General features: G+C 41.6%; 1 protein-coding gene and 1 pseudogene across 2 annotated transcripts; both read right to left on the bottom strand.

Moving 5' to 3' along the window:
• Positions 1 to 719: 719 nt before the first annotated feature.
• LOC311101561 (olfactory receptor 2A14-like) lies at positions 720 to 3655 on the bottom strand (annotated as a pseudogene). Its single transcript has 2 exons — positions 3116 to 3655; positions 720 to 727 (listed from the first exon to the last, which is right to left on the bottom strand). The product of its transcript is annotated as an olfactory receptor 2A14-like (transcript).
• Positions 3656 to 6245: 2590 nt separating this feature from the next.
• Positions 6246 to 13143, bottom strand: LOC311101560 (olfactory receptor 6N1-like; the record flags this gene model as incomplete). The annotated part of the gene is made up of 2 exons (XM_084142692.1): positions 6246 to 6362; positions 12403 to 13143. 2 exons carry the CDS (start codon positions 13141 to 13143, stop codon positions 6246 to 6248), a joined length of 858 nt encoding a protein of 285 aa, XP_083998818.1.
• Between the last annotated feature and the right edge of the window lie 429 nt (positions 13144 to 13572).

Raw genomic sequence — 13572 nt, 5'->3', positions numbered from 1 at the left:
GCGATGGATGCAAGAGGGGAGGGGGCGTTGGAATATTCCTGGCGATATTAGATTATACGCTCAGGAAAGACAAGGAACTTGCTAGTGCCTTAAGCACAATTCCCCGCAATGCCACATACACATCTCATGACATCCAGAACGAAATAATTGGGCTCATGAGTGAGGTAGTCACAGAGGAAATTGTAAAAGAAGTAGGTGATTCATGGTACACACTTAAAGTGGATGGGACTAAAGACCCAACCGGGTGTGAGAACATTTCAATTGTATTCCATTACGTGGACGAAAACAATCGTGTTTCTGAGCGGCTACTCTCAATGGCAATGAGTATGTGATGCTTTATCGCTGACTAACATGGTCCTGTCAGAGCTAACAAATCTTGGCCTTAGCACCGAGAAGATTATTAGTCAATGTTATGATGAGGGCCAGTGTGATGTTTGGTAAACATGGGGGCATGCAAAGGATAGTGCAGGACAAGCTGAATCGGGAAGTGCCGTATGTGCATTGCTTTAACCACCAGCTGCATTGAGTCATAGTGCACGCTATGTCCTCTGAGGGTGCATTGGATGACTTTTTTAATGTGTGTAATTCCCTTTACAAGTTTCTCAGGAAACCAACTGTGGCTGCGCAAAATACGGGAGAGAAACTGAAACGGCTGTTTGAGCAGCGATGGACTGGTCATCTAGCCACGGTGAGTGTCATTATAAAATCTCTGGACAGCATCATCCACCTGCTCAGAGAAATCGAGAGTACCCACACCTATGGTACAGAAGTGCGACTTGAGGCTGTGGGCCTATTGAAATGTCACGCCCTGGCTCTGGGGACTCTTAAATGTTGAGCCAGGGTGTGGAGTCTCTATGTTATAGTTTTTTATGTTTTGTTCTAGATCGTTTAGATCTATGTTGGCCAGGGTGGTTCCCAATCAGAGGCAGCTGTATCTCGTTGTCTCTGATTGGGGACAATACTTAGGCAGTCTGTTTGGCACTAGTCAGTGTGGGATCTTGTTCTGTAAGGTTTGTTTTGTGTTAACCTAGGACTTCACGTATCGTTGGTTTGTTGTTTTTGTTTGTGTGTCAGTACAAATAAAATGTACGCTTATCACGCTGCGCCTTGGTCCGTGTCTTCTGTATACGAGCGTGACAGAAGATCCCACCGACCCTGGATCAAGCAGCGTGACGAGGAGAGAGGATGGACGTGGGAGGAGATGAGAGAGAGTCTGGCTAGAGGGATGGAGGCCATGAGCACAGGGGAGAGACAAGCCCAAACATTTTTTAGGGGGGGGGGGGGGGGGGCTCACGCCGTGGACGACGAGGCAGCAGGAGGCCGCGATAGAGCGGTTCAGCCGGTTAGCAGAGGAGGCCGCCAGATTAAGGGGGTCATTGGTGCAGAGGGAGCAGAAGGAAGGTGTAGATGCACGCCGAGAGGAGCTGGTTAGGCAGCAATCAAGTGGTGCGTGTCGCCAGTCCGGTCCGGCCCGTTCCTGATTCCCGCACTAAGCTAGTGGTGGGTGTTCCCAGCCCAGTCCGGCCCATTCGTGCTCCCCGCACCAAGCCAGTGGTGCGCGTCGTCAGCCCAGTCCGGCCCGTTCCTGCTCCCCGCACCAAGCCAGTGGTGCGTGTTCCCAGTCCAGCCCGGCCTGTTCCTGCCCCTCGCACCAAGCCAGTGGTGCGCGTGGCCAGCCCGGTCCGGCCTGTTCCTGTCCCTCGCACCAAGCCAGTGGTGCGCGTCGCCAGTCCGGTACGGCCCGTTCCTGCTCCCCGCACCAAGCCAGTGGTGCGCGTCGTCCGATTTCTCAATTAAAACGAAATACAGTATATGCAGTATATTTGTTATTATCAAGGAATTATCTGGAATTTGTTAGGACAGAATAAGCTATCCAAAATAGGCAACAGGTTTCTCTTGTGTCCCAGGTAGTTGCCTTTCTGAGGAATAAGAAAGCTAGTCATCTGACAGATAGCTGGCACACAGATATCATGTTACATAGAACGGTTGTTCCTCAGAAAACATGACATGCATCTGCATTTCAGACAGAATATAGTTTGTTTTCATGCTACAGTATTTCCTTAGATTTCTCTCTCAAAATGTCAAACAATCCCCAAGCTTGTATGTACTGTACAGGGCTTTATTTTCCATTAGTGATGGATGTAATGGTGCCAGGTGGGCTTACCTTTTACACATTTACATCAGCTTGTCCACTGTTGTCAATCGATCCAGACAGTTTTGCATTTCTAGATTTGTTACAGACTTAGATACAGCAACCTCTGGCAAAACTATCAATTTAAGTAAGGAATTCAAAGTAATGAACTTCTGTTTTTTTAAATTTAAATAATGAAAATAATTTATTACCTTTGTAAAGTGTTTTTCATTATAAAATTATAATCTCAAATTGCATAAAATAAAAAACGAACTAAAAAAAGAGTACAAAATATATATAACCAAATCATGAAAGCAACAATCAAAGTCTAGGAGGATTGGAAGGCTTATAGAGCTGAGTCTTAAGGCCTGCTTTAAAGGCCCCAACAGTCTGAACAGCCCTGAGATTGTCAGGAAGGGAGTTCCAAAGGCGTGGTGCGTGGGAGCAAAATAAACGGCCCTCCATTGTATGTATCCAGGTCCTGCCGGCATTCAGCAGCTTGACGTGGTTTAAACTTAGGGTGCGTGGAGGTTCATAGGTCTGACAGGTAGGCTGATCCAATTCAATTTAGGGCTTTGTAGACAAGGAAGTTAATTTTAAAGTACATTCTTTGAGGGACAGATAGTCAATAGAGATCAGCAAGTGAATAAAAGGTAAATGACAATACTATACATATCAGCAAATGTTTTACAAGTCTGATTTTCACCATCCTCACCCCCATTCATTATTGCACCTATAAGTAACAAAACACACAAGTCAACATCACAAAAATCGAACAATCAGGACAGAAAAGGTCACACTAATGTTTAGCTTATGTTTTAGGGTACAGACCTACAGGTAGTATGTGTTTACAAGCCTGTCTGATTTTAGCCATCCTAACTCCATACACAATAGGATTTAAAAGTGGCTGGCACATCAGAAAGTACACTGATAAAATAGTGAGAAGTACAGTTGGAACATTTCTCATAGGCCTATCAAATCTACTCTGGAGCAGATTTAAGAAACAGCCGAATGAGAAGTTGAGCAGCGAAGCCAGATGAGGAGTACAGGTGCTGAAAGCTTTCTGTCTGGTCTCGATGGAAGATTTCAAACAAATAGTCAGAATCTTAATATAAGAGAACACAATAGTAATTAATGGGACAGCGACAGTCAAAACAATACCACAGAGTCCATAGATGTTATTAACTGTCGTGTCTGATGTTGAACAGCTGAGTTTTACTACCAGGTAGTTGTCAAAATACACTTTGTCTATAACATTCCCACACAATTGCAAACAAATAGTTAAAGACAGTGTTATGATGCTTCTTGCAAAAGAGTACAACCATATTACACAAATAAAATACACACCCTGTTGGGTGTAATGATGTTGTTGTACTGTAGTGGATAACATATAGCAAGGTACCTGTCATAGGACATGGCTGCTAAATTGCTGAATTCAATAGATCCATATGTGTACATGCAAAAGATCTGTAGGTAACAGTACACAGCGGAAACTGCATGGTCATCTGAAACCAAATGAGTCATGAGAGCAGGAAACAAACCAGCAATATAATACAAGTCATTCACAAACAAACTGCACAGAAACAGATACATGGGTTCATGAAGGCTTCTCTCCATACAAATAACTACAATAAGCACTGTGTTGAGACGTATAAGACAGTTATTATAATGAAATACAAGTACTTTAAATGTCCACTGTCACTATATCCAGCTAGTATAAATGACATGAATTGTGTTGAGTCGTCCATTTTCTTAATAGTACCTATAGAAGTATATAAAAATAAAAACAGGATCTAAGTCTAGATCACCTGTTATATTTCTCCAGGCTGCCGTTATGTGGACATACAGTGAGGGGAAAAAAGTATTTGATCCCCTGCTGATTTTGTACGTTTGCCCACTGACAAAGAAATTATCAGTCTATAATTTTAATGGTAGATTTATTCGAACAGTGAGAGACAGAATAACAACAACAAAATCCAGAAAAACGCATGTCAAAAAAGTTATGAATTGATTTGCATTTTAATGAGGGAAATAAGTATTTGACCCCTCTGCAAAACATGACTTAGTACTTGGTGGCAAAACCCTTGTCAGCAATACCAGAGGTCAGACGTTTATTGTAGTTGGCCACCAGGTTTGCACACATTTCAGGAGGAATTTTGTCCCACTCCTCTTTGCATATCTTCTCCAAGTCATTAAGGTTTCGAGGCTGACATTTGGCAACTCGAACCTTCAGCTCCCTCCACAGATTTTCTATGGGATTAAGGTCTGGAGACTGGCTAGGCCACTCCAGGACCTTAATGTGCTTCTTCTTGAGCCACTCCTTTGTTGCCTTGGCCGCGTATTTTGGGTCAATGTAATGCTGGAATACCCATCCACGACCCATTTTCAATGCCCTGGCTGAGGGAAGGAGGTTCTCACCCAAGATTTGACGGTACATGGCCCCGTCCATCGTCCATCGATGCGGTGAAGTTGTCCTGTCCCCTGAGCAGAAAAAGACCCACAAAGCATAATGTTTCCACCTCCATGTTTGACTGTGGGGATGGTGTTCTTGGGGTCATAGGCAGCATTCCTCCTCCTCCAAACACTGCGAGTTGAGTTGAGGCCAAAGAGCTCGATTTTGGTCTCATCTGACCACAACACTTTCACCCAGTTCTCCTCTGAATCATTCAGATGTTCATTGGCAAACTTCAGACGGGCATGTATATTTGCTTTCTTGAGCAGGGGGATCTTGCGGGCGCTGCAGGATTTCAGTCCTTCATGGTGTAGTGTGTTATCAATTGTTTTCTTGGTGACTATGGTCCCAGCTGCCTTGAGATCATTGACTAGATCCTCCTGTGTAGTTATGGGCTGATTCCTCACCGTTCTCATGATCATTGCAACTCCACGAGGTGAGATCTTGCATGGAGCCCCAGGCCGAGGGAGATTGACAGGTCTTTTGTGTTTTTTCCATTTGAGAATAATCACACCAACTGTTGTCACCTTCTCACCAAACTTCTTGGCGATGGTCTTGTAGCCCATTCCAGCCTTGTGTAGGTCTACAATCTTGTCCCTGACAACCTTGGAGAGCTCTTTGGTCTTGGCCATGGTGGAGAGTTTGGAATCTGATTGATTGATTGATTCTGTGGACAGGTGTCTTTTATACAGGTAACAAGCTGAGATTAGAAGCACTCCCTTTAAGAGTGTGCTCCTAATCTCAGCTCGTTACCTGTATAAAAGACACCTGGGGCCTCATGTACAAAGACTTGCGTTGAATTCATACTAAAACATTGCGTACGGACAAAGCCATAAATGTGCGTACGCACCAAAAAAATCTGATGTATGAATCTCTGCGTACGCAGCATTCCACATACATTCTCTTTGTACATCCCAATCAACGCGAAATTGAGCGCACATGCACGAGCACCACACCACACCCTGTCTCCTCCCTCAATTAAATCAATTTAAATATGGTAATTAGTCCAATTTGGCAAAAGAAACCTGCAAGAACATGGCTAAAGCAAGCAAGAAACGAAATTTCACTGAAAACGAATTAGAGGTGCTACTATCAGAGGTAGAAACAAGAAAAAATATTTTATTTGGAAATCTGTCCTCTGGAGTTAATAAGAAAATAAAGAAAAAAGAGTGGGCGAGTTTGTCTGATGCCGTCAACGCGGTGGGATCTGAGAGTCGCACCGTAAATGAACTGAAGAAGAAATGGTCAGACATAAAGGTGGAAGTTAAGCGGAGAACTGCTGCGCACCAACAAAGTGTGGGCAGAACAGGCGGTGGTACAGGGACCGATGAACTTGCACCCTTTGATCAGAGAGTTGCCTCAATTGTAGGAGACACGTTAATCTCTGGAATCGTATCCGCTGATGTAGGAGACTCGGATATACTACAGGACTGCCAGCAAGGTGACTCAGATTTATTTCCTTAACTTTGATATACATAGCCAGCCACCGTTTAATTTTAAAATGCATGCAATATAGCAAAAGGTACACCAGAGATTTCACGTATCCACTGCTTTTATTGCAAATGCGTGTACCCATTAATAAGGAACAGACTCAAATTACTGTTAAGATGTGCCTGTGTTTAATTGGACTTAGGAACCGCAGGAACGTGCACTGGCACGCACTCAGAGTCCGCACCACCTGAGCAGCCAGAGCCCATTCAGTCCAGCGTCTCCCGTGTCTCTAATGTTCCCCCCAGTGCTGAAGCCCGTCCATCTGGCCGTGTCTTGACGCATGCTGTTCTGGAGTCACAACAACAAATTGTTAGGGCCATTGAAGAAATGAACAGTCACCTTAAAAATGTCACTGACGCACTCACAGAAATAAGCCATTCATTAAAAGAATTGGTCAAAAAATGAACTTTGTGTCTGAGTACCATTTATATTGTCGCAATTACACGTTGACGGGCCTGAATGGCTTGTTGATTGTGCTGCACATATACTGGTCCTGGGTCAGGGTCATCTGGCGGTGCCCCCACCTCACCAAGGGGTATGCCATGCCTGTGCGCGACATTGTGCAGCACTCCACAGGCCAGTATGATGCGGCAAACCTTGTCAGGGCGGTATAACAGCATCCCCCCGGTCCTGTCAAGGCAGCGCCACCGACATTTCAGCTGCCCAATCGCCCGCTCCACAACTGACCGAGTGCGGGAATGGGCATCATTGTATCTGCGCTCTCGGTCAGTTTGTGGGTTGGTGAGGGGGGTTAACAGCCACGTCTTTAGTGGATAACCACTGTCTCCTGATGGGCAGTAATAATAATTACAGACACAAACATTTTACTTTTAGATAGAACCATACATTTAAATGCATAACTTACCAAGTAGCCACCCATCGCGCACCCTGCCAGCTTGGAGTCTCATCCCAACCATGCTGTTTGTAAGGATATATGAATCATGGGTTGACCCAGGCCACCTTGCCACAATATTTGTTAGGCGCATTTGTGCATCACATATAATCTGCACATTTATTGAATGGAAATGTTTCCGATTCACATATGCAAATTCGTCTTCAGATGGCGCCTTTATAGCAATATGTGTGCAGTCGATCGCTCCGATTACATTAGGAAAACCGGCTATCGCTGCAAATTGCGCTTTGATGTTTGGCTGGTCACCTGCATCGTATGGGAACGTTATATACCTGGTAGACAAGCGGATGATGCCGTCCCAAACAGGTGGCATTGCACGGCTCAAACACGACTGGCTTATTCCTTAGCGGTCTGCCAGTTCTCTTTGGAAAGAACCGGTTGCTAGGAAACCAAGTGTAGTAAGCACCTGTAAAGGAACGGGTAATGCGTGGCTCCTCACTGTCTCTCTTTCCAAATTCGGACCCAACTCAGCGCAGAGCTCCAAGAGTATAGCCCTTGGAAATCTGAAACGGCTGATGAGCCAGTCATCGTCGTGGGCCAGAAAATCACCGTGGTCCCTAAAAACTCGTTCTCTCCGGATTTGTCCATTGAAAATGTCTTCTAATAAAGCCAAAGCTGCCATTGCTAGACGGGTTGTATCAATTTTCACATCCTTTATATATGTTCTTACTTAATTGCATAATTAATAGAATATTCTAATAAGACTCGTGTGACAATAATATGGCAAATCATTTATCAATTACAAATTATAAGCAATATCTGGCAGGTGCGATAGAACAGTTCGTAGTGTAATGTTTGCCACTTGACTTTATTGCCTCTATGAGTCGCCAACGGACAAACATCACAAAAATGTACGTACGCCAGGCCTGAAGTTTACGTGGAAGAACGCACATTCTTACGTTAATTTCACTGTTAGTACATCTGACCGTGAACGTGAAAGCTGGCGTACGCCGTGTTTTCGTGCGTACGCAAGATTGATACATGAGGCCCCTGGAAGCCAGAAATCTTTCTGATTGAGAGGGGGTCAAATACTTATTTCCCTCATTAAAATGCAAATCAATTTATAACATTTTTGACATGCGTTTTTCTGGATTTTTGTTGTTGTTATTCTGTCTCTCACTGTTCAAATATACCTACCATTAAAATTATAGACTGATCATTTCTTTGTCAGTGGGCAAACGTACAAAATCAGCAGGGGATCAAACACTTTTTTCCCTCACTGTAGGTGTTCCTTTTGTCCAGGTGGGAAAGGGCAATGTGGAGTGCGATTGAGATTGCGTCATCTGTGGATCTGTCTACACCTATAGATTTATTAGATAAAACGGATTTAAGTTTGCCTGCATTAAAGTCCCCGGCCACTAGGAGTGCCGCTTCTGGATGAGCATTTTTTTGATTGCTTATAGCCTTATACAGCTCGTTGAGTGCGGTCTTAGTGCCATCGTCGGTTTTTGATGGTAAATAGACGGCTACGAAAAATATAGATGAAAACTCTCTTGGTAGATGAGGTACTCTACCTCATGTGCGCAATATCTCGAGATTACCTTACTTTTAGTTATCGCGTACAAGCTGTTATTGACATATAGACACACACCCCCACCCTTTGTCTTACCAGACATAGCTGTTCTGTCCTGCCGATGAACGGAAAACCCAGCCAACTGTGTATTACCCACGTCGTCGTTCAGCCACGACTCGGTGAAACATATGATATTAAGGTTTTTACTGTCCCGTTGGTAGGATAGTCTCGAACGGAGCTCATTAAGTTTATTCTCCAGTGATTGCACGTTGGCTAGTAGAACGGATGGTAGAGGCGGGTAACCCACTCGCAGACGAATTCTCACAAGGCACCATAATCTCCGCCCAATGTATTTCCTTAATGCGAATGACGGGGATTTGGGCCTTGACTGGGAGCAACATTATATCAAAGCACACCTCCAAGACACAAATATCATTAGCTGTTAACAAATAATAACACTACCACTACATCAGAGAGGGAAGGGCCAACGAAGCTACAATATGTCAATCCAACTCAAGATGCAAGGTTTGTCCAATGACAAGTGTAAATCATTTGATTTACTGCCTGAGGTTATACATACCCTACTTTGTGCCATTTCTAAAACAATAATTAATACTACCATAAGACAGTAAAAATACACAATTTTGAATTGTCCGAATGTGAATATAGACTATTATTTTGTCAGAATATGAATATATAATATATGTTAAACTTGGATCAAAAAAATGTAGTGATTAATTTAAATAGAAATTCAGAATATGATATTTCTCTTCAGTATTCTTGTATCTTGTTTATGCACGTTATATCAGTCTAAATGTGTAGACTACATTTAACCATACTTTCTAGTTACATGCATATTATTGTTATTGCATCAATGAAACAAATAATTTTCTTCCAAAGTGGTCGTGACTATCCATTTACTTTGAGATACATTGAGGAGGCCTGGTTATAAGCACATAGATGTGTTATCACAACTAAAATAAAATAACCTAAAAAATACTTTATTTTTGGATTCGTGTATGTGGAACCAGCGGCCAAATGATTGAAGACCGATATTCTGACGTTTTTTGACATCGCAATGTGAGTTTTTATTAGAGTCAGTATAGCAATGTAACGTTATTGATCTGTCAGTTTTCCTATATAATTCCCTACTTTTCCCACTGACACGGTATAAACAGCTCTGCAGGCTTCACTGTTATGGTACACAGTCAGTACACAACACTATGCTCATCATGTCTTAGCAGGATCAGATGGTGACAGGTGTCCCAGCAGGGTCAGACAGCCAGGGAAGACCAGTCTACAGAGCTGAGGTGAATTTAGCAGTATATTATAACAATCAGTGAATGGATACAAAGTTCCATCTTGAGTTGATGGGTAGGCTACTGTCTGAGATCTGGGAATAATGGTCATTTCAATTATTGAACCATTGATTCTATTATATAATGTATAAATTTACACCAAGGCAATTCTTTGTCATGCCTCTTCTGAGTAGGCTCAGATGGTGACGGGGGTCTCAGCAGGGTCAAGCAGCCAGGGAAGACCAGTATGTGACCGCTGAGGTGAACTTTTTCAGATGCAACACTTTCTTCTCTCGGTGCAGCAAGCACTGGACAAGCCAGAAGCTTCAAAGATTGAAACCATTTTAAGGCAGTCTGACAAACCTCTAAAGTTGATTTCCTAACTGTTTCAAGGGTTGATAGAGGCTTTTCCTGATGACACAAAACTGTGAGGAAGACCTGGGAGACGCTTTTGATGATGATGAATGGATACAGATATGTTTGAATGCCTTCATGTTCATATAATCTCAGACCTAAATTATTGCAGTTTAAGACCATCCATAGAACATACTATATGACAGTTAAACTGAATATCATGCACAGAAATGTAATTCCTCCGCTGGAGTTGTAAAACACAACAGGGGACATATTTGCATATGTTATGATCTTGTGAAGGCTGGCTGATTTCTGGCAAAGACTATGTTCTTTTGTCTCTGCATGTCTACAGATTCTCACTTTCCCTGTTTTTGTTTGCTTGGAAATGTTGATACTGGAGGCTGTTATAAGAAGAAACTGTGTAACCGTAGCATTTATAGTAGCTAAGAAATGCATTGCCATAAAATTGGAAGGTTGGTTATCCTACAACAATGTCACAATGGATGGCAGAAATGTCAAATCATGTTTCACTAGATTTGATTTATTACTAGATTAAGGGTATACTCTGCAACTTTGATAAGGTCTGGGTGCCTTATGGAATACTGTATGACAAAAGGTGTCTGTAATGAAAACATTAGATTTTCTTTAGTCAAGCAGTCACAAATATACCTTTTTTTTATGGCACACGAGACACCTATCTGATTTGCGCCTGTCTCAGTGGACTAATCCATTGAGGAGGCCACAGGGATGCCACGGTCCAAGAATATGGGGATTGTGGCTCAGACGCATAAGGCACGTCTCTCTCCAGAATGCGCTCTCTCCTGCCATTTAGTGGGTATTCAGTGTTTCATAACTTGATTGTGTGCATTGTTTGCTATGTCTATCAATACCCCATTACAAATAGCACCAGTAGTAGCCTACATTTAACATTAATTCCCATCATTTCTAATCTGCAAGGTTTATTTCTGTTAATGCATTATATATTATTATTAAGGTCATTTACCATTCTCAATGTCAGAGTGGACATGTGTTTTGCAGAACTCACAACCTATACTACACTTGTGAGAAACCAGTTATTGTTTATTTTATTCCTTTTAACGAGTCTTGTCAATTTATTCATCATTTTTTGTTTGAAACTGTCCTGTCAATGTTGAGTAAGGACTCGCACCTGATTAACCATATAGAAGTAGGACTAGTCTACCTAGCCTGCGTGCAAATGTAGGCCTATAAATGTGCCCATTTGGGGATGTCTGATAGTATATCTGATTGTCTTAACTCACCACCACTAATGAGCTGTGGAGCTTCTCAAAGTAAATTTTCTTCACCTCAAACAGCAAGTAAATAAAGTATGTTTTTAGAATCAAATGAGAATGACAATAGTTCCTCAAAGTATTTGAACAATATTTCCATCTCTCTCCCTTCGATAACCACTCGGCATGAAAGGGAAAGATATAATGACCTGATCCAGTGGAAACATAATACAATACCTGACCCAGTTGATAGTTGATACAATGTCTTGAGTTCGTTGCATACAGGTCATGCGTAGACAACATGATTCATAGGATATGTATTTTTATCAGGATATTTTCTGCCTGCAGGCTGCAATGTTTTTACGTGTTGGCTTTTTGTAGGCTATTTTTATATAGTTGGCAATGGCAATAAAAGTTACTTTTTTTTATTTGTATAATTTTCATTTAGATTAAGATTGTAGATTAACCACAGACAATGATTTTGAGATACAAAGACTATTATAAATTAAAAGATTTTCCACGATAATGTGCATATGAAAATTATAACTGGTATGCAGACTGGTAGAAATGGTAAGAAAAATTCACATGTTTAGAAATGTTGACAAATCGATTGGTCGAAAGAAAAGACTACTCTTGGTTGACCAAGATTATTTTTGGTCGGGTAAGCACTAGCAGAAATGCAGGAAATTAGCATTAGATGCCCCCCAAAAATTTGGGAGGACACCAAGACCCCCTGCCAGGTGTTGTTATTTTTGTTGACTTCTGATATCAGGAAGTCTCCCTGCTATGTAAGATTATGTAACTAACGTTTCACATCAATGATTTTATGTGCTTTACATTTTCTAAAAACTGCCCTTCGGATCTGCTGGAGGTTAAGTCCATATATGACAGGGTTTAAGACAGGTGGTACAACAAGGAATTGTACAGCCATTGCATTACGCATATTTACTGTAATATTGACATTACTATACCACCCTTGCAGAGTGTCAAACAGGGTCACTGTGATGTAAATAACCATTGTTATTAAATGTGGCACACATGTCTGTGTGAACTTAATCCTTCCCTTAGCTGACTTTACACAAGTCCTTACAATCTGACAGTAAGAAAATACAATTAAAAATAACTGTAAAACATGAACACATATTATACATTTGTTCAGAATCTGATTGATGGTAATGTCATAACATGCATGTTTCAGTATAGATGGAACGTCACAGAATATTTTATCAATGCGAGATCCACACAAAGGAATTCTGACGGCTAAACTAAGTGATATGAGTCCTATAAATAAAGGATAACACCAAGAAAATAAAAGTAACTTTCTAACAGTTAAAGATGTCACAATGTTATGGTATAGTAGTGGTCTGCATATTGCCACATACCTGTCGTAAGACATCACTGTTAGAGTAGAAATTTCACACAGGAGAGATGTGTATATTACATAGGCTTGAGTAAAACATCCACCATAAGATATCACCTGAACATCTGACTGAAGGTCGAGTAAGAACTTGGGGTAGAAACCAGCAGTTCCATACAATCCATTGACACATAGACTACACAGAAATATATACATAGGCTCATGGAGGCCTTTCTCCTGAATGATTGTTATGATCAGAGTCAAATTCACAGTGATGATGAGAAGGTATGTGATAAGAGACAAGATAAAATAGACCGATTTGTTGTTAAATGTCTCTTGTAAGCCAAAGAGATAAAATAACTTGACTTGGGTTGAGTTCCCCATAGCTTTTGTAAATTTTCTTCCTTTGGTCAATGCAGCAATTCTTAGTCCTTACAAGGCTTGAGTGTGTATGGATGTGAATGAATTCAAGTGTGAATCATTTGATTCTGTTTAGGCTCAGACTAAACACAATAGTTTTAACAAAACAAATTCACATCCTCCCTCAAACTCTTATTCCAAAAAAATTAAGATCCCGATAATGTCCGTACATTATCAGACTTCTGAGGTGTGAAAGAATTGAAGAGACTTGTGTCCATGAAATGTATTGCTTGACAGAGGGATAGTGCTCCAATTACTTGTCCTGCTAGCCTCTAAATATATCATAGTGTATGCTCACATGGGATTGTAGTTTCAGTGTCAACATGTATCCAATCCATAGAGATGGATCTATATTTAGTTTATAACAAGCAACTCATTTGATTCTATTTACTC

Source organism: Coregonus lavaretus, assembly GCF_964263955.1.
Source record: "Coregonus lavaretus genome assembly, chromosome: 26".
Lineage (NCBI taxonomy): Eukaryota > Metazoa > Chordata > Actinopteri > Salmoniformes > Salmonidae > Coregonus > Coregonus lavaretus.
Note: the sequence above shows the minus strand (reverse complement) of the source record. Positions and strands in the feature narration are given on the sequence as shown.